This window comes from Trichechus manatus, unplaced genomic scaffold (genome assembly GCF_000243295.1).
Source record: "Trichechus manatus latirostris isolate Lorelei unplaced genomic scaffold, TriManLat1.0 scaffold00005, whole genome shotgun sequence".
NCBI lineage: Eukaryota > Metazoa > Chordata > Mammalia > Sirenia > Trichechidae > Trichechus > Trichechus manatus.
The window spans coordinates 18,865,652-18,887,888 of NW_004443941.1; the positions used below are offsets into that span (position 1 = coordinate 18,865,652).

Below are 22,237 nucleotides of genomic sequence, written 5' to 3' on the forward strand. Positions count from 1 at the left end.
ACAGCTTTCTTGAGATATAATTCACATATGATAGAATTCATACATTCAAAAAAAAAAAATCTCATTGCCATTGAGTCAATTCTGAGTACAACTGCCCAACTGAGTAGCAGCCATAGCTGTTAACCACTGCACCACCTGGGCTCCATTCATACATTAAAAGTACACAATTCAATGGGTTTTTTTTTTTTTTTTTTGTATATTCACAGATCTGTGCAACAACCATCGTGACAACCTAATTTTAGTACGTCATCCATTAGGAAATCTGTACCCATTAGCAGTCAATCCCCATTCTTCTCTACTCCTGCTACTCTCAGCCCTAAGCAACCACTGGTAACTTTCTGTCTCTAGGAATTTACCTACTCTGGGCATTTCATATAAATGGAATCATATAACATGTGGTCTTTTGTGACTGGCTTCTTTCACTTGCCATGTTTTCAAGGTTCATCATATTGTAGTGCATATCGGTACTCCGTTCCTTTTCATGCCCAAAGTGGTTTTGGTATCCTTTTTTTATGTTTATTGGATAGTAGCAAAGTGTTATACCCCAAGTGAGTAAGCTGCTCCTTGAAAATTCAAGTACAGGACCCTTTTGGAGTTTATAATACTTCCTTTTGTCCCATGGAGTTTCAGATGTTGACAGTTTGGTTGGTCCTGCAGTATAGACTCTAATGAAGGAGAATTAAATGTTGACCTATCTCCAGTGAGTTTTAAAATCCTTATAAGAAATTTAATCCAGAGATTTTTTTTAAAAAAGAGTTTTCTTGGTCTAAAAATTTGTTACTAAAATTGACTTGGTTATTGTATCTGAGACCTGCCACCCAGTTATGGTCCTTAAGGTATTGCCAACAAGAGCTATTTTTCAACCTTTGAGTTATATAATTAGTAAACAAACTGAAAGTGACGTCAGAGATCATATAATTTTACTGTCTAGTTTTACAGATGGAGAATCTGAGAAATGGAGAGGTTAAGTGAATTGCCCAAGGCCACATGACTTAATTAACTTGCCTGGATACCACGTGTTTTTATAAAGGGGATTTTGCATTTTCAGATTGATTCTGGGAAGCAGCAAGTAGGTGTGTGTTAAAGGAAAACTCTGTTAATTTTTGCCTTGTTTTTCCATAGGCATTGTTGGCATCTGAACCAAAGAAAGGCAAAATGGATTTGTTGAAAATAACAATGAAAGAGTTAATGTCTTTGGCTAGGCCTACAGAGGACTCACAGAGCACAGTCCCCCAGGTAACAACAGAAACACTCACCCAAGCCCCGCTAAGAAGGCAGTGGTTTTAATCTTTGCTGTATCTTTTAAATTAAAAAAAAAAAACTATCTGGTAAAGATATAGAACTCATTTTCATAGAACTCTTAAAGGTAGGACAGACATTTGAAGCTTGTTTGGATGATTTTTTGATGGCTTTCCTGTCCTTTTGTTGGTAGTGACCAAAATGAGCTATTTTTAAACTGATAATAATTTGTAACAGATAAGATTTGCTATAATATCACTGTTCTGTCTAAAAATATAAAAAATGAATATGCTGTTACTTGAGACTTTCATGGGTGCTTCTTTGAATTGATATATATTTTGTAACTTAGCAGTTGTATCTTTCTCTAAAATGTAATATCTAATTTTTTGGCATATTCACATTTTAATTTTAGTCATTATCTGTGTGCATGACCTTGGGTTAAGCACTTCTCCCAGCTTCACTCTACTAACCCATTGCCATTGCATCACTCTACTACTAGGTAGTAAATTCCTGTCAGATGCTTCTAGTACCTTACATTTTAGGCCTTGTCAGTAAATGCGTCATAGTAGGATGCTCCTGTCATCTTGATTGGACAATAAGCACTTCCATGTTTAGTCTTTTTTTAAAACTAGAAGCATTTAAGGTATACATTTCTTTTTTTTAAGTGCCACTTTAGCTGCATACCATAAGTGTTGATATGTAGCATCTTCATTATTGTTCAGTTAGAAATATTAAAAAGTTTTTTTCTCTGACCAGTGTTTTGAAATGTGTCAGTTTTTAAATTATTAAAAAAATTAATTGGAAGGCCAGTGTGATCACAGCATAATCTATGAGATAATAATCATTTGGTATTTGTTGAGACTGTGGCTAGGTTTGAGGTCGTTTTTTTAAATAAATGTTCCATGTGTGCTTGAAAAGAATGTGTTTTCCTATTTGTTGTTAGCTACCATTGGGTCAGCCCCCAATTCATGACGACCCTAATCACAGTATAATGAAATGCTACTTGATCCTGCACCATCTCCATGATTGGTTGTGGGTTGGACTGTTGTGATCCATATGGTTTTCATTGGCTGATTTTTGGAAGTCGATCATCAGTCCTATCTTCCCAGTTTGCCTTAGTCTGGAAACTCTGCTGAAATCTGTTCAGCATTATAGCAACATGCAAAGCCTCCACTGACGATGAGCAGTAGCTGCTCATGAGGTGCATTGGCTGAGAATCGATCCCAGGCCTACTGCATACCAAAAAAAACCAAACCCATTGCCATCGAGTCAATTCCAACTCATAGCAACCCTTTGAGTCAGAGTAGAACTGCGTCATAGAGTTTCCAAGGAGCACCTGGTGGATTCGAACTGCCAACCATTTGGTTAGCAGAAGGGGAGAATTCTACCACTGAACCACGATTGCCCTCCCTCCCATTTGTTAGGTGCAAGATTTACGTATGTCAGTTGTATAAAGCTCTTTTTATTGCACTGTTCAAATCTTTTTAACTTTTTAAAATTGGTTCATCAATCATTGGGTGAATTTTATTAAAATCTGTTGTCTTCTTTGTGATTTGTCCGTTTTATCTTGTAATTCTACGTATTTTTGTTTTGTTTTGAGGGTATGAAATTGGATATATACAGATTCAGAATCACCATGGTTTTCAACCTACAACTAATCTTGAACATTTTGTTCTAGGTTCATGCTTTAAATATCCTCAGAGCCTTGTATAGAGATACACGTCTGAGAGAAAATATTATTCCTTATGTGACTGATGGAGCTAAGGCTGCAATTCTGGGCTTTACATCCCCAGTCTGGGCAGTAAGTGTTTTTCCCATTTATTTTCATTGACTTGATTATGCTTCTCAGTAGGTTTTAATAAACTAACCTTTCATAACCTTTCACTGGATGATAAAAAATATATACTGTATTTTGTCAAGGAGTTTCGCTAAGGGATAAAACCTTGAATTGAGCTACATTTTGACCCATGTTATCTTTTGATTCTATTTTATCTCCTCTGTTGGCTTGTTAGCTGTAACTCTTTGTTTTCTTCTTTTAGTGAATGCTTTAAGGTTTATAGTATATATCTTTAACTTATCACAGTCTACCTTGAAGTAATATTATACCACATCACAGAAAGTATAAGAACCTAGCAGTAATGTGCCTCCGTATCTTTCCTCCCAATCTGTGCAACTGTTGTCATACATTTTACCTTACAGATGTTCTAAACTCACACTACCTTATTATTATTTGTGTTTAAACAGCTAATTATCTTTTGAAGAGATTTAAGTAATAATAAAACAGTCATATATTGGCCCATGTATTTATTGTTTCCAGTGGTATATTTGTTCTGTATTTCATTTTGCCTTCCTTTTGGAAGATATTTTCATTGGGTATTAACTTGTAGGTTGATGCTTTTTTTCTTTCAGTATGTTAAAGATGTCCATTTCCTTTTTACGATTGATTGTCTTGTTTCTAATGAGAAATCTGCTGTAATTTTAATCTTTGTTGTTCCATATATAATTTGCCTTTTTTTTCTTCCTCTTGTTGCTTTTTAAGATTTTCTCTTTATCACTGATTCTGAGCAATTTGATTATGATGTGACTTGGTGTAATTTTCTTCATGTTTCTTGTGCTTGGGGTTTGTTTAGCTTCTTGTGTTTGTGGTTTTATAGTTTTCATCGAATTTTGAAAATTTTGGTCATTTTTTCTTCAATTTTTCTCTCCCCTCCTCCCCCCACCCACTTACTTTGGGAGCTCCAATTACATGTCTTTTAGGCTTCTTGAAATTTTTCCACATCTTGTTGTTGTTCTTCTTCTTCTGTGTTTCTTTCCGCGTTTCATTTTGGGTAGTTTCTGTTGCTGCATCTTCAATTCACTAATCGTTTCTTCCGCAATGTAGAATGTGCCGTTAATCCCATCCAGTGCCTTTTTCATCTCACTCATTGTAATTTTCATCTCTAGAAGTTCAATTTGGATTTTTTTTATATCTTCCATGCTTTTACTTAACTTTTTGATAACTCTTGTCATGTCCTTGTTTGCTGATTCTAATATCTGTGTCATTTCTTGGTCAGTTTTGATTTTTGATTGAGTTTTCTCATTATGAGTCATATTTTCCTTCTTCATTGCATGCCTCGAAATTTTTGATTGGATGCCAGGTATTGTGAATTTTGCCTTGTTGGTTGCTGGATATTTTTATATTCCTATAAGTATTCTGTTTTAGGAGGCTGAGATAATTGGAATCAGTCTGATCCTTTAAGGTCTTGCTTTTAAGATTTGTTAGGCCAGACCTGAATACTGTTTATTTTAGGGATAATTATTCTTCACCACAGAGGCAAGATCCTTATGTGTATAATACCCCAGTGCCCTGTGAAGCATGAGATTTTCCATTCTGGCTTGTGGGAACACTCACTATCCCATGTCCTGTGTGAGAGATAGGCACAATTAACTCTAATCCTTTCTGATGATTCTTTCCTGGGCCTCAGACAGTTTCCCTACACATGTAGACCTATCAGTACTCAGCTGTATTCCCAAGGTGGCCTGGAAGTTCTTTTAAGGCTGTAAACTTTGGCAATCCTAAGACTCACTTCGTTTGTTTCCTGTCTCTAGGGCATCACTGTTCTTCAGTGCCTAATGCCCAGTGTCTTGAAAACTATCATTTTTAATGTTTTGACCATTTTTTGGTTATTTCAGATGGGAGGGAAATCTGGTCCCTGTTATTCCATCTTGGTTGAAAGCAGATACCCTTAGTATCTTAATACATCTGATGAACTTTTCTTTTGTGATGCTTTGGGTTCTGAGTATCAGGGTGTTGAATGAATGCTACAAATATATATACCCTACCAAAAGTTGAAAAAAGTGAACACTCACAAAACATTAAAATGGGAGCAGTTAGAGACTGAGTCACATTTTCTTTTGCAATATGATCACTGTCCAGAAACCTTTTGCATCTCATTAAAACGTTTATTTAAAGAACTCTAAAAATAGTGGACAATACTTAGCATAATTGTTGGATTTGAGAAAGTAAACTTTGAAGTGGGTTTTGTCATGATTCCTGGGAGAAGTGCCACGGGTTTATTGTTCTCCGACACCGTCGTGTTTTCTGGAAAGAAGGAGAACAACCTATGATTTTAAATGCTTCAAGTGTGGCTTAAGAAGAAAAGAAAACGGGAGGGGGAGGAAGGAGAAAAGAAGCTAGATCTTAACATATTACTTACAGAGTGAGATATTTACTAGAAAAGCTGGCTTTCCAATTAGTAAGCTGCTCAGACCATTTCATGTCTGTATCATGAGTCTTGGGTGAGAGTCAGTATACTGCAGTGGCAGCCAGTGGCAGATTCCCCGTGTGAAGAGGAACCCTCAAGGTTGCCAGCTCCTGCCAGGAAAACTGTGCATCTTCCTGTAAGAGATACAAGCTTCTTGAAATTTTGTCTAAGGGCATTGTATAGCTACTCTTGAGGACACAGTGTTTACCTTTTGCATTTACAGGAAGCAGAGTAATACCTGTATACCGTCAATAGACTCACAGAGGTAGGAATGTGACTTGACCTTGAGGAAAACTAGAGATCATAAAACTGATTGCCAGAAGCATCAGTATTCTTTTCTTCAAGCTGAACAAAGAAATGTTCTATGTGAAAAGGCTTTCAGACAGTGAAACCTGATGATTTTTCCAACTTTGTAGCAAATCTGAAAGTATCAGAAATGAATAGTTCATTTTTCAAAACATCTTTTTTCTGTGTTTCAAAAATACAGAAAAGTATAAAAAGAAATTAAAAATCATCTATTAAACCACCATAAAGCTGTAATCATTAGCATTTTGATGCATTTTCTTCCTTTTTTATGTGGGTTTTTTATATATACAGTACCCATGTGCACACACATATATCCAAAAAATACAGATAGCCTGCATAAGTATTTATGAGTGGTTATATATAATTTTATTTCTTGGGACTCTTTTTAACTGGTTTCAAAGGAATCTTTTTGTTTCTATTCATTTTGTTTGCTTTATTAGGAAAAATAAACCTCGTAGCTATAATTATCCATATTGTGGTTTTAACATATTGATGTTTACTTCCTTATAAATACCTAATCTAAGACCAAAATTTTATGAATCAGATTAATCAATGGATGTGAAGAAGTCTTCATTTTACAAAACAATTTGCTACAACGTTCCCCATTAAAGTCATTTAGAGGGTGATTTTTCCTTCATGCATGTGAAATATGGTTTGATTTACAGAAGTTCGATTTGCACACATCTCCTCAGGAATAGATCTTGTGCCTAAAGCTGGCTGCATTTTTACTTTTGACTTTATTATTCTTCCTGTTACATTAGAAAGGAAAAAAATGAGTAAAATGATTTTGTTATTATTTTTAACCTTAATTTTAATTATGCAGTAAAGGAATTGGTATGTATATTCAATCAAAAAAAAGAAAGATTTCTCTACCTTTTGTGTTGAGACCATACAGATCGGTCAATCTTTGCCACCTTTTAGACATTTTTAACATACAGGGAAAATGTATTGTTTTAGGCATATTAGGCATTAATTCATTCAAATAATGAATGTTGGAGGCACGCCTACTGTGTTGCAGGCAATATACTAATCACTGGGAATACAAAGATAAATAATACATAACATCATAATGGCTGTGTTACTGAGTATTTTTCACGTACCTGGCATCATTTATAGAGTTCCCTGGGTGGCGCAAATGGTTAGGCACTTGGCTTCCAATCAAAAGGTTGGCACCTTGGAAGATAGGCCTAGTGATCTGCTTCTGAAAGGTCACAGCCATGAAAACCCTATGGAGCAGTTCTACTCTGCACACATGGGGTTGCCATTGAAACAGAGTTGACTTGATGGTGGTTGGTTTTTTTTTTTTTTTTTTTTTTTGCATCATTTACATTGATTATCTTATTTAATGCTGAGACGAATGCTGCAAGATAGGTGTTATTATAATTCCTGTTTACAGATAAGGAAAACAAGACTCAGATTAAATAACTTTGTCCAAACACATACAGCTATTAACTGTCCAGCTCCAGAATCTGTGCTGTTAGAAAGTTTTAGGTGTTATGGGTATAAAGAGGGTTTCACATACCTTGTAGGGTTTTAACCTGTTTCTTTAGGTGTTAAAACCTAACCTAAAGCTGTTACCGAAAGCTTAGGTGTTGAAGTTTTATTGGGTGGTAGAAGCCCAAAACAGCAAGAATGAAAGAAAGAGAAAAGGCATTACCAAGCTGGCCTTAGCTTTGCAGGAAAACTGTGCTGGTTGTTTGGTCACGTGATCCATCTTCTAGCCAGGCAAGGTGAAACTACCACCTCTTGGACAGTCCTCTCTTCCTGTCTGTTATTGGTCACAGTTTACCTCTTGAGGTGTATGTTCACCTGGGCAGGTGTCAGGGACTTCTCGGCCCCATGGGCAGCCACTGGAGAAGCCAGATCCTGTGCCCTGTGGTGTAGAGTCTCATCTGAATCTGCAAATGGTTGGAGGAGCCACAGCTTCCGTGTGTCTGGTTGGGACAGAACTGGGCTTTGAAAGTGGCTTCCACCTCTGTTGAGAAACCCTCCATTAGAAAGTGTTATCAGCAGGGGAGCGATGAAATCTGATTTATGCATTTAAAAGTGGAGACTAGATTGTAAGGTAGCAAGAGGGAAGCAGGAAGACTAATCAGGAATCTATTATAGTAGTTCTGCCATGAGATGATGGTGGCTCGGAATAGAGAAATATTAGTAAAGACAGTGAAAAGTGATTATCTTCGGTGTGTATTTTTAAGATGAGGCTTCGCTTAGTTAAAAATTTAGGTAATAGAAAGTAATGCATAGATACATATATAAAACATTGTCTTGCATGTTTGGAACCTGAGAATTTTCTGGACAGTTTTTGTTTCAAAATATCTATTCTGCTTTTTCTGTTCAGTGACTACAGAACACCTGATCTTTCCTTGCATCCTCATGGCAGAGCAGGTAACTCAGCCTTCCAGCTGGTCTGGAGACCCCACTGAGTGTGCCACTTTAGGGTCCTTGTAAGACCCACCCTGAGCGTATGTTTTCATCTGGGTCCATCTTTAGCTTGCTTCTCTCTGGCCAACGCTGGTTCACAGCATACACTGAGTTTCAGAGGAGGGTAGGAAAAGGACCCTTTTGGATCTGTTGGCACAAATGTCTGCAGGGCCTCTGTGGACAGCTGTGCAGGTTGTTCACCACACAAGGATGCCAGTCTGAGGGCTGAGTAGTGCTCAACCCCAGCTGTGCTCCACTCACTAAGCTAAGTGCCTCGGCATGGAGCTTCACTTTTTTCCAGTTTGTGTAGAGATGCTGTATGGGTTAGTGGAGATCCTGTCTCTTCTCTTGTCTTCTCACGGGAGAAATGTCTCGCTCCTTTGGAAGAGGGTTACCAAAAACTCCAGAACATGGCTGGCGTTCCCCTTATTATAGGCCCAGCAGTTTTCCTAGGTTACAGATGAGGGACTTGTGGCCTCAGGTTTTCAGTGACTTGTTAAAGGTCACATGGCAAAGAAGTGGTGGAAGGCAAATTAGAGCCCAAATCTCATTTACTTTTTTTCAGACATTTCTTTCTACTATAAACTGGCACCATATGCACTAGACAGAATTCCAAACCAAAAACCCATTGCTGTCAAGTCTATTCCAACTCATAGCTACCCTATAGGTCAGAGTAGAACTGCTCCATAGGGTTTCCAAGGAGTGGCTGGTGGATTTGAACTGCCGACTTTTTGGTTAGCAGCCGTAGCTCTTAACCACTTCGCCATCAGGGTTCCAGTGGACACAACAGGTATATAAAAATGTCATATGTGGAGCCCATCCTCAAGGACTTGACTGTCTTTTAAGGGTGAGGGTATAGAGTATGTAAATAATCATATTACATGATTGGCAGTTATAAACAACATGAAAGAGGAAAATACTGGTGAAGTATGGAGGCAATTAAAGCTGCTAGGACTCTGTATGCTACAGCTTGCTTTTTTAGTAAAAGAAGGAAATACAGTTGTATTCTAGAGCTGCCTAATACTGTGAGTGGCCACACTAGGCACTTACTTCATACTTTTTGAATATTTGTCAGAGGAGTGTTTATGTAATACAAGAAAAGATACACACATACAGATACAGACACACACAAAACTACAGATAGACTTTTGTGAATCCTAATTTGTATTTACTTGACTCTTCTATGTCTTACAAAAGTCTGTGTGGAAGTCCTTTCATGCCAGAAAGGAAACAAAAAGTGTGTGAATCGGGTTTGCAAATCATACATCTGATAAGGGTCTAGTATCCAGAATAAATAAAGAACTCTTACAAATCAGTAGTGAAAAACACAAATAATTAAAAAATGGACAGCGGATTTGAATAAATATTTCTTCAAAGAAGATATATAAATGGCCAATAAGCACATGAAAGATGTTCAAAATCATTGGTCATTAGGGAAATACAAATCCAAAACACTGAGATACCACTTCACACCCTCTGGATACTTGTGTGTGGTTGTGGCCTCTGTGGACAGCTGTGCAGGTTGTTCACTACACAAGGATGCAGTCTGAGGGCAGAGCAGTGCTGAACCCCAGACGTGCTCCACTCACTGTTATTATAGTATGGCTATAATAAAAAAAGATGAACAATAACAAGTGTTGGGGAAGATGTGGAGAATTTACAACCCTTGCGCATTAGTGGCACAAATGTAAAGTGGTACCACTGTTTTGGAAAATAGTCTGGCAATACCTTGAAAGATTAAACATAGCATTACTGTATGACCCAGCAATACCATTCCTAGAGAGCTAAAAACACATGTTCACAGAAAAATATGTACACAAATGTTCATTATAGCATTATTCATAATTGCCAAAAAGTGGAAACAACCCAAGTGTCCATCAGCTGATGGATGGATAAACAAAATGTGGTATGTCCATACAATGGAATTTTATTTAGTCATAAAAAATTTAGTCATGCTACAACATGAGTGAAACTTGAGAACATTATATAAAAGAAGCTAGACGTAAGAGGCCACATATTTGTATGATTCCATTTATATAAAATGTCCAGAGTAGGTAAATCAATAGAGACAGAAAGTAGGTTTGTTCTTGCCTAGTGCAAGAACTTTTAACTTTACTGCATCTGGCAGCCTTTATATTGGATACTTTCGTTTGGGGGAAGATAGTTTGCATTTCTGTTTTATTTTGTGTAGTTCTGTGATTCTGAGAGGAGGAAAGGTCTAGATGTCTTTACCAATTGATCTCAAACCCGGGAGTCTTGGGGAACTATTTCAGTAGACCAGGTAAGAGGTAATCAAGGTCTGTGCTAGGGCAGAGATGATGTTGATAAAGTAACAGGACTGATTGATTTGTTGCTTGGTGACATTAGGCGGTGCACATAGTAGGGGCTTGATTAATGCTTTGTTAAATGTTGACTGGATGTAAGTGTATCTGTCTAGTTTTAGGGTTTCATTGGAACTTTGGATTGTGCCAGTGTATCTAAAGTTCATTACCATGGATGAATTGAGTTAGTCCTAGGCTTCTAGGAGGGATTGCAAACTGGTGACCTATAGTCCAGATCTAGCCCACAACTGGGCTTTATTTGGCCTCCATGATGTGTGTGCGTGTGTGTTTAATTTTCTTTAATTTGTTACCAACATTTCAAAATAGTGAGATTTCACATAAAAATTGGGATTTCTGGCTTCTTTTGAAAAAGCTGAAGATCTGGCAATACTGGGTTTATATTCCCTTATGGCAACAACTCAGTTGAAACTGAATAGTGACTGAATTAGACACAGTCCCCTGCTGCCTCTGTCACTCACCTTCTCGGGGGTTTTTGCATTTGTGACCTTGCTCCAGTGGTTTCAGGAAGCTGTTCTTTAAATCTTACATTGTTATTTTTAATTACCTTTCTTCTTATATTGCTGTTTAACATATCATGTGCTTATGACGACTACCTAATTAGAATGTAAGCTCTGTGGTGTCAGTAAGTATGTGTCTTCTCTTTCTGGATATTCTCTATGATGCTGGCATAGTGTCTTAAGTGCTGTAGGGAAGTCAGTACATATTTATACATCGCTGTGCCAGTTTGGGAAGGTAATTGAGGAAGCCCAAGCCATGGCTTTCAAGACAGTTTTACAATATTCCAAAGCATCTTGACAGATTGGTTTGGAAGTAGGTATGCTCTATTATTACCATCTTGGAGAAATGATTTATGTTTATAATGATATTTCCTTCCTCTTATTTTTATTAATCAGTTGTCTCAGATCATTTAAGGGTTAAAATTACTTGATTAGGGCACTGGCATTGTAAGGTTAACACACAGCATTTTAGATATTAATTGCAAAATGTTTTCTTGGCCATGCTAATGATGTGGGTTCTTTGAAATTGGATCTTACAAATATTTTCTCATAGTAAATGATTACAGAAAATGAATGGAAAGAGCTGAGGTCTCTGCTAGGATATTCTTCATCAGGAAGGATATGGAAAAATGAATTCATTGTTTTTCTTGAAGTGTTATTTGATGATATAAGTACAAAGAGATAATGCAAACGATGGTGATAATATTAGAAGATAATATTAGATGGTGATAATATTAGACAGAGCTTCGTTGTGTGCATGTGGCTGGACTGTAGAGCTCAGTTAGAAACGAAGCCATTGAATCAATTACTATAAAGTTCTTTGAAAATATTTTATGCACACAAACCATATTTTCTTTAGTCTCACACTAGCCAGTTGGGTGGTGGTGGTGGTAGTTGTTAGTTGCTGTTGGGTCGATTCTGACTCACGAGGACCCTGTGTGATTGGAATGTCTAGTTGGAACATTGTAAATGTTGGTCTCATGCTGTGAATATTTCTTAACCCTTAGTGTATGTTTATTTTTACATTAGGTGAGAAATTCATCTACACTTCTGTTTAGTACCTTAATCACGAGAATTTTTGGAGTTAAAAGGGGAAGCGATGAACTTTCCAAAAAAAATAGGTAAGTTACATCTAATGTTACTTCTTACAAAACATTGTCCTGCCAAAAATAATTTTCAAAATTGTGCTTGCTTTTATAGATGATCAACAGCATAAAACTATAAAAATGCTATAGTAATTTAACCTAATACTGCCAAGTCCTAAGCCCTTGGGCAAAAATGTCTACTCTTTAATAAATGGATCTTTCAAAGCAACGGAAATAGAGCAAAGTAGCAAAGGCTGAACTGTAGCGCTTGTATCTCAGTGAACCAACGGAGGCTCTTTTTCTTTTCTTTGTGTCTTCTTCAGGTATTCCTGAAATACCTTAAATGACTTTTTCTTGATATGTCATCAAGTACTGATTTGTGTGATGCCTTTGCTTTTATGGCTGGAAGTTTAAGTATTTATGATACGCTCATTAGAACATGTCCAGATTACCTTTCCATTAAACTGGCTTAGGAAGGGGTACAGTTACAGATCTTGGTCACACAATAAGTAATGCTCTTTACTTTTAGGCCTCAAGTTTTATGTTTACTCTCTAAGATGTTTTTCTCTTAAGCAGGTTTTTTTAATGCCTGGCAGGAAATCTATGAAGATGTTTAAATATAACGTACAAGTTCTTTTTGTGAGTTTGTTTTTCAAAAAGAGAAGCTTTGAGTAGTGTTCAGCCCTGAGGAGGATTCAGTGGTGGTGTAGATGGGTTGCAGTTGTTAACACTAGATGTCACTGTCACTGCGTGTTGAATTATGTTCTCAACTTCAGTGAAGATCCAGTTTGGCTCCGTGGTCCTTCTCTTGAGGATCTAGAGATGAATTAGACCCGATTCCTCTCCTAACCTAAAAAAGTTAATTATCACCTTTGAAATTTAGATTCCAAACTGTTATTTATTAAAATATCTTTTCCTGTGATGGAACGGAATCTTAGGAATTAGAAAGTATCCTGAAAAAATTTTATGATTCACTGGTGGTAATAATTCTAATGAAACCTGTGGTAGTTCTGAATTGTTATTTAAATTGCTGCTTATCACCCTATAAAATTCACCAAATATTTAAAAGGAAGGCAACTTGCTATTAGTATGAATTCCCTGAAAATAGTCAGGAAATATTTGAGAGTTTATTTATTTTTAACTGAGTTGTATTTTTTAATTAATGATAAAATTACTTATTTGGAAATATGATTATAGTTTTTTTTTTGCCCTGTTCTTAAATTCTTTCTGTCGACAGCTTGAAATCACTAGTATTTGTTTCTCCTTAACTTTGTCAGTTGTTAATAATCCTACAGTGTGCTAGAGTTTAAAACAGTTGAGGCATGTTGTAAGGCCATTATAAGTAGTTACATAAATAAAATGGAGCAGTGGTAGAATTTTGGAGACTTAGGTTTGATTCCTGGCCAATGCACTTCTTGCTTAGCCACCACTTGTCTGTCAGTGGAGGCTTGCATGTTGCTGTGATGCTGAACAAGTTTCAGCTGAGCTTCCAGACTAAGCTGGACTGGGAAGAAAGGCTTGACAATCTACTTCTAATAATCAGCCAGTGAAAACCCTAGGGGTTACAACGGCATGATCCTGTTGTACGTGGGGTCGCCATGAGTCGGAGGTCAACTCGACGGCAGCTAAGAGCGACAACATAAAATATGATATGAAGTTATCAAACAAGTAAAATGAAGATTTAAAACGCAACTTGAAAACGAAAGACACACTTTTCCTTTTTAGTTTTATGGAGTGATTCTTGGCTATGTATACAAATTTTACTATGTGCAGATTCACTTAGGTTATATCTAAAGGTGGGCAGAAGAATAGGGCAGTGAAACCACACAATTTTAACCTTTTTGCCAAAGCCATGCTGATGGGAACCATCATTATACATTCATTCCTCTTGAATAGCAAAGGTTATAAAATATATAACTTTCCTAGAAAGAGGGAAATGGAATATTGGTATAATTGCTTTGAGTAAAGCTGAAAAGTAAAATGAAGGAATTAGGAAGTGAATGTTTTGAATGTGATGGACATTTTTGGGAAAAACCTGTATTTTAATACTCTGAAGATTAGTTTGTATTATTCCATACACAAGTCTTCTGTTCTCTGTCTGTTTAACTCTTGAAGGATATGTTTCTTGGCAGCACCCACTAGATTTGCTCTGCCAAAACTTTTAGCGTCTTAAATTTTCAATTATTTGTAGTGGTTTTTCTTGTTGTTATAGTTTGTTTAATTACATGACTTTTTATTGAAATGTTTATGTGTGGGTTCTCTACAGTATTAACTCCCCGGGGAGGCCGCATGGTTTCTGTCTAGTCTATGTATATCTAATGGGCACTTCAAGAATACTAGTAGTAATGATGTCATGTTGGCTGGTTACTCAGCCACTGAATAACTAACCTTAGCTGATGAGACCTCGCGGGCCAGCCGAGTTTGCTTCCAGAGCCACAGATTGTCCTGCACACCATCTTGCAAAACGTGTGCTCTTGATCCGAAGGGAACTGGACATTAAAAGAACATCTGCCTTTTTCATCTAGTTGGGAAAAAAAAAATATCTAGGAGTAAACAGACTTGGTTTCTAGGCATTTTGCTGCCACTGGAGATGACCTTAATAGACTCCTTGAACCACTTTGCACTTCAGTTTCTACATCTGTGTAACAGGAAGGTGCTCTGTGCTCGTAGGACTGTTGTAAGGATAAAACAGACTACCAAAAATCCATTTTCTTTGAAAATAGTACACGTCCTAGGCAAATATAGATAGGGTTTGCTTTTCCTCTCTGCTACTGCCGTACTTCTATTACTGTACTCATCCCATTGTCTTGCTGTTAGACCGTGCTTTTTGAGGACATGGTTAACATCTTATCTATCTTTGTATACCCAGTACCTACCATCGTGTCTGGCATATAGTAGGCATACGTAAATACTTGCTTCATGAAACGTAAGTGAGAAAGTAAATTTTGTTATTGTAGGAGAGGCAAGAAGTCTGGTTTTTTACTCTTGTCTTGGTTGCCGTATAGCCATGATAGCCAACTGAGACAAGTTAGTTTTCCTCTCTGGCCACAGTTTCCTCTGGAATATCCTTGAGGTCCTCCTTCTTTCTATAAAATACTAAGATAAGGCTTTATATAAGGAGCCTTGGTGGCGCAGTGGTTAAAGTGCTTGGCTGCTAACCTAAAGGTTGGCGGTTCAAATCTACCAGCAGCTCTGTGGGCGAAAGATGTAGCAGTTGGCTTCCATAAAGATGACAGCCTGGGAAACCTTATGGGACAGTTCTACTGTGCCATATAGGGTCACTGTGAGTTGGAGTTGACTCCATGGTAGCAGGTATTAAGGCTTTACATAATTGTTACTGAAATTGTGTATTTGATAAATTCTGTATTCCCGGTGCCTGGAACAGTACCTGCCATGAAATAGGGACAAGATTTCCCTTTTCGTCTATCAAGAAAGAGAAGGGGGTTCTGCCTTCCCATTTAGAAGTATATAGAGTGCATTTGTAATGACTGAACTTTTGAGCCCATTAGTCTTGTTCGACTTGTGTTCTTTGGATCATAAAGAATGAGAAAACACAAGTTTCACTTATGTGTTTTTAAATAATGGTATTACATTGTAATTTTCCTAAAGCTGCTTTTCTTTCCATTTATTGCCACCTGACTGACTTGACCTGACAGAATGAATAACTGATCCTTGGTAGAATCAGACCCAGCACAGCTCTGTAATCTAGGGAGTGTGCTGAACTATCAAAATATCTCTATCTGTAGTGTCAGTAAGCTCACCTTGATAATTCCTCATTTCTTACTGAAGAAAACAGTTGCCATCAAGTTGATTCTGACTCATGGACCCCATGTGTGTCACAGTACAACTGCACTCCGTAGGGTTTTCAGTGGCTGATTTTTTAGACATAGATTGCCAGGCCTTTCTTCCGAGGCATCTCTGGGTGGATGCCAACCTCTAGTCTTTCACTGAGCTGCTGAGTGTGTTAACCATTAGCACCACCCAGGGATTCCTTAACTTTTCTAGTCCCAGCTAAATGACAAATGTCCATATATAATAGTTTGAAAAGCATTATTTTAGACTTATTGGTGTCACAGTGGTTAAGAGCTCAGGTGCTAACCAGAAAGGTCAGCAGTTCGAATCCACCAGCTGCTCCTTGGAAACCCTATGGGACAGTTCTACTCTGTGCCATAGAGTTACTAGGAGTTAGAATTGACTTGATGGCAACAGGTTTGATTTGGTTTGGTTTTTGTCAGGAATTCAAGGAGCGCTGATTGCTTGGCTGCTAACTGAAAGGTTTGCAGTTTGAACCCACCCAGCAGATCCACGAGAGAAAGATTTGGCGATCTGCTTCCATAAAAATTACAGCTTAGAAAACCATATGGGGCAGTTCTCCTCTGTCACATGTGGTCACTATGAGTCGAAAATCGACTCAATGGCACCTAACAACAAAATTCAAGGAGCCTTGGTGGCACCTAACAACAACAACAACAACAACTATGAGTTTAGTATTGACAAGAAAGAGAAGGACATGAGAAATATAAAATATAATAATATAAAATATAAAATTTGGAGTTTGCTGAAGGGGCTAGACAAACAAACATTGTTATTTGTGAAAATGAAGACAACATGTAATAATCAGCCATACAATGTGATATGAGTAATAAATATGTTAGAAATTCATAAATGGGGGAGTTGAGTGGGATATTAGGGGGAAAGTTGTGTTTCTTATAAGATTTTGAGGATGAATAGATTTGGGGTACATGGAAACGGGTATATTGAAAAAGAACAAGGTTTGCTTATTTTGATGTTAAGTGCAGTCTTTATTCTGTCTTGTTGGGAAGGCTTCATATTCAAATTAATAGTTCAGAGTGGTTTAGTACAATTTAAGAAGAAAATGTGTTTGTGAAAGCATTGCTAGGTCTGAGTAAAATTATTTCCAATGACTATGTTAGGAGATGTTAAATGGCAGTTATTTTGTTTCCCAGGGTGTAAATGACAGAGAATTATTTTAGTTCATTCTCTTAACATTGTACTGGTGTAGGTCTGGAAGGAACCTCCAAGGGTCATCTAATCTAGTCCAGCACCCTGCTTTATAAACAGATTTTTGAAGCAATTTCCAGACAGACTGACTTCTCTCCTGTTCTTGTTTTCTAGGAAAAGCAATTCCACAAGTTTCTGTGGTTACCCACTCCATTGTTTAGGAAAGAATTGGGTTCTCAAAACTAAAATTGAGAGCTGTAGGGAAATTGGGTTTTTATATTTTAGAGAATGTGATTATTAAAATTCTGAATAGTTTGTTTTGAACTACAGAGTAGCTGTAGCAAGCGCCTATTTTGCCAAGCTGAAAATCAGTTTTTTTTTTTTTTTTTTACCGTGGCCAGGATAATCTTAACATCCTCAGACCCAAAGGATTCTCATTTTCTCCACTTATAAGCATATTATGTTTTTCCTCTGGGCCAGGCCTTCTGCTGGGCACTGGGAATCCAAAGATGAATTAGCCGTACTCTCTGACCTAGGGAAATGGCCAGTCCAGTGAAGACAATGGCAGTTATCTGTTGTACTGGAGTTTTGTTCCTAGTGGAGTAGAAAGGGAGAAGTTGTGAAAGAAGATGGCATGTTTGTTGTGTTTATTAGTATGCTTTGCATGTGTCAGACCCTTTGTGCATGACTCACTTAGCCCTCATCACAGCTCTGTGAGGTAGGTAGTGCTATCCTCATATCACAGCAGAATAAACTAAAGTCATTGAGGTTTAGTTATTTGCCCAAGGTCATACAGCCTAAAAGTGACAGAACCAGATACAAATCCAGTCCTGTCTCCAAATCACATGCTAATTCACACCACACCACACCACACGGAGCCCCTCATGAGCAATGAGTCACTTTTTAGAGTTTGACTTTAGATTTTACGTTGTCAACTTCTGTGGAAAGAGGTCTTCTTCACCCAAAGTCTGAATGTGACCAGGTAATCCCACATCTGCCCACAGGCAGGTGATTTTAGGAGGAAAGGTAGGAGGGGACCAGAGAAGATGTTTGTTTTGAGGTGACCTTAAGACCCTTCCTATGGATGGTGGGAGGCAGTATGGATCTTTTAGCTCGTGAATGTTCTCTTCCTCAGTGAGCATCACACTTTGTTTTCATGCAGATAGAGATGAGGGAGGAGCAGGTCTGGAGAGGAGCAGGTCTCGGGAGGAGCAGGTCTCGGGAGGAGCAGGTCTCAGAGTTTCTAATGCCATACTGTAAAGCCTGGAAAGGGGAAATCTTAGTTTTCTGATTTGTCAGGTAGGGAATGAAGTAAATTAACCCCAGTAGAATATCAGTATTGCCACTAAGGAATTTACCATTTTTTACATTTTCCTCTGTAAAACTTTGTATTTGATGATAATTTGGTGCTATGGGAAAGAAATGATGAAGTAAAAGAGCTGAACAGAAGATTTCAAAGGGCAGCTCAAGAAGACAAAGTATTATAATGAAATGTGCAAGGACCTGGAGTTAGAAAACCAAAGGAAAAAAACAAGCTTGACATTTCTCAAACTGAAAGAACTGAAGAAAAAATTCAAACCTCAAGTTGCAGTACTGAAGGATTCTAAAGGCAAAATGTTGATGAACAATGCAGGAAACATCAAGAGGATGGAAGGCATACACAGAATCGCTGTACCAAAAAGAAGTGGTCAGCGTTCAAGCATTTCAGACGATAGCATATGATCAAGAACCCATAGTATTGAAGAAAGAAGCCCAAGCTACACTGAAGACATTGGTAAAAAACAAGGCTCCAGGAATTGATGGAATACTGATTGAGATGTTTCAACAAACAGATTGCAGTGCTGGAAGTGCTCACTTGTCTGTGTCAAGAAATTTGGAAGACAGCTACCAGGCCAACCAACTGGAAGAGATCCATATATATGCCCATTCCAATGAAAGGTGATCCAACAGAATGTAGATATTATCAAACAATATTATTAATGTCACATGAAAGTAAAATTATGCTAAAGATAATTAAAAAATGGTTGCAGCAGTACATTGACAAAAAATTCAAGCTGGATTCAGAAGAAGATGTGGATTGAGGAATATCATTGCTGATGTCAGATGTATCTTGGCTGAAAGCAGAGAATAGCAGAAGGATGTTTACCTGTATTTTATTGACTATGCAGAGGCATTCGACTATGTGGATCATAACAAATTATGGATAACGATGCAAAGAATGGGAATTCCCATACACTTCATTGTGCTCATGAGGAACATATACATAGACCAAGAAGCAGTCATTCAAACAGAACAAGGGAGTACTGTGTGGTTTAGAATCCGGAAGTATGTGCATCAGGGTTATATCCTTTCACGATACTTACTCAATATGTATGCTGAGCAAATAATCCAAGAAGCTGGACTATATGAAAAAGAATGCAGCATCAGCATTGGAGGAAGGCTCATTAACGACCTGCAATACGCAGATGACACAAGCTTGCTTGCTGAGAGTGAAGAGGACTTCACTTGAAAGTAAAGAGGACTGATGAAGATCAAAGACTACAGCCTTCAGTATGGATTATACCTCAATGTAAAGAAAAAAAAATCCTCACAACTGGACCAATAAGCAACATCATGATAAACAAAAAAATATTGAAGTCATCAAGGATTTCATTTCATCCACAATCAATGCCTATGGAAGCAGCAGTCAAGAAATCAAAGGATATATTGCTTTGGACAAATCTGCTGCAAAAAGGCCTCTTTAAAGTGTTGAAAAGCAAAGATGTCACTTTGAGGACTAAGGTGCTTCTGACCCAAGCCATGATATTATTTTCAGTCACCTCGTATACATGTGAAAGCTAGACAATGAATAAGGAAGACCGAAGAAGAATTGATACCTTTGAATTATGGTATTGGCAAAGAATATTGAATGTATCATGGACTGCCAGAAGAACGAACAATTCTATCTTAGAAGTACAGCCAGAATGCTCCTTAGAAGCAAGGATGGCAAGACTTCATCTCATGTACTTTGGACATGTTATCAGGAGGGACTAATCCCTGGAGAACATCATGCTTGGTAAGGTGGAGGGTCAGTGAAAAATAGGAAAACGCTTGTCGAGATGGATTGACACAGTGGCTGCAACAATGGGTTCAAACATAGAAAGGATTGTGAGGATGGCCCAGGACCAGGCAGTGTTTCGTTCTGTTTACATAGTGGTGCTATGAGTCGAAACCGACTCAGCGGCAACTAATAACTCTAACAACAACAACACGCTCAACTGGAACTTTAAAAAAAAAAGCTGATAATTTATAAATGGAGTTTCTATTAGCAGCAGTAATACTGGTTTGGATTCAAATAATTTGAAATTAAGAGCTCCAGTGTTTTGATATGGTCTGGAGGTGTCATTTGTACATTTTCCACAATTATTTATAGAACATTCAATCTGGTTCTTTCATCAGAACAGGTAGACGAGTATTTCTGGAGACTAAGAGTTAAAGTATAAGTCTTGCGTAACCCTTGTTGAGAAGTTCTTAAAGTCAGAATTAAGTACATACTGACACATGGCCTGCTGGGGAATTTCATGTTTCAAAGTTTTGTTCATTCTTAGGTTCATGGATTACATACAGGAAAACCACAAAGAAAAACTTTAACTAGTAAGAAGTTCTTGAAAAGAAATATGTTCATGAACTTGAAATGGGAATTAGTCATTGTGTTCTTAAATACTGACTCTTGCAAGGACCAAGTAATCTTTATTCCTAAGTACTGCTTCAGGCCATTGCCTTCTTTAATAACTAAGGCATTGTTGTTTTAGTTTGAGCATGTTCTATGGAATTTTGGCAATGTATGCATCCTCTTTCTGCATCTTAATAAAAGCATGAGTAAATATTTTTTCTTAGCTTTGGTATTTTTGCAGCTTACATTATATGAACCAGACTAATATAATGTAATACCAGGCTTACATAATTTAAGACATCGGAATTGCTTCCAGGACTATGAGATAAAGTCTTGGCATTTATCAGGGGGTTTACAAACAGTGTTTGTTGCTCTTTCAGTACCTGTAGAGAAATACCACAGAGCTATTTTCCAAATGAGCAAATGGAGTCAAAGAGGTTAAAGCCAGAGGGATGTTTCTTTAGAACTTGAATAATATTTGTTCTTTATTTAGAACTTGGTCCTTACAACCACTGACTTTAGTAATGTATAGTTTAGAAATTCCAGATATTTCCAACTATTGTTGTTATGCACTGAATTTTATTTTATAAAAAATAATAAATGAATTTGTTTCATTCAATGCTAGTTATGTGCCTTGGCACTCATGTACAAAAGTATTTTATGATATGATCTTGGATTTCAAAGAGCGTATCATGTATTGAGAGATAAGGCCAACATGTGAGCTGTTTAGTAAAATTAAGTATCACACTCTGGTACTGTCAGGAGCTAGGAGCTTATAGGAAAGTGAGGTCAGGTTTCATGCAGGAGTTGGGGCTTAATCTGGGCTTGAAAGGATTGGCAGGATTTGGCTAGGTAGAGAGCAGGTCATTGCATATGGGCTTATACAGCACGAACAAAGGTGTAGAGGTGAGAACACACGTTGTATGTGCCTGAGAAAATTAGACAATAAACCAGGATGGGCCGGAGAGAACATGATGGAACCATTCATTTATTCATTCTTAGAGCAAGACTTCACGGACTATCTACTCTGTACTGGCACCGTTGTAGGTTGTGGAGCTTTATCACCAAGTAAAACAGACATCCTAGGAGCTTAGTTTGGGTTGTATGTGACATAGGAGTTGGTTAGGAGTTTTTGTCTCAGACTATTCTGTGATAAAAGCATTGGTTTAGGAATCGTTGGAGAAGTGACTGCATACTGTGTCCCTGGCTGATGGGATTGGAGAATCTGATGCAAGGCACTGGAAGAGAGTAGCTCTCTCTATTAGTTGCTAAATTGTGGTTCTAGCATGGTGTGGTTTATCAGCATTTATTCTGTTTGTCACTTCTAAATTGAGGAGTGGCTATGCTAGAGGAGACTATGTCATTTTAAAATGATTTATTTTTTGTTGTTGTTGAAAATGTATATAGCAGAATATATACCAATTCATCAATTTCTACATGTATAATTCATTGACATTGATTACATTCTTCAAGTTGTGCAACCATT

General features: G+C 37.5%; 1 protein-coding gene across 1 annotated transcript in view; it reads left to right on the forward strand.

Annotated features, from left to right (window-relative positions):
* Positions 1–22,237, forward strand: part of THADA (THADA armadillo repeat containing) — a 379,793-nt gene that overhangs the window by 97,287 nt on the left and 260,269 nt on the right. The window contains exons 25-26 of the mRNA XM_023735532.1: positions 2,918–3,040; positions 12,082–12,173. Coding sequence (XP_023591300.1) covers positions 2,918–3,040; positions 12,082–12,173 — 215 coding nt within the window. The remainder of the gene's footprint in view (positions 1–2,917; positions 3,041–12,081; positions 12,174–22,237) is intronic.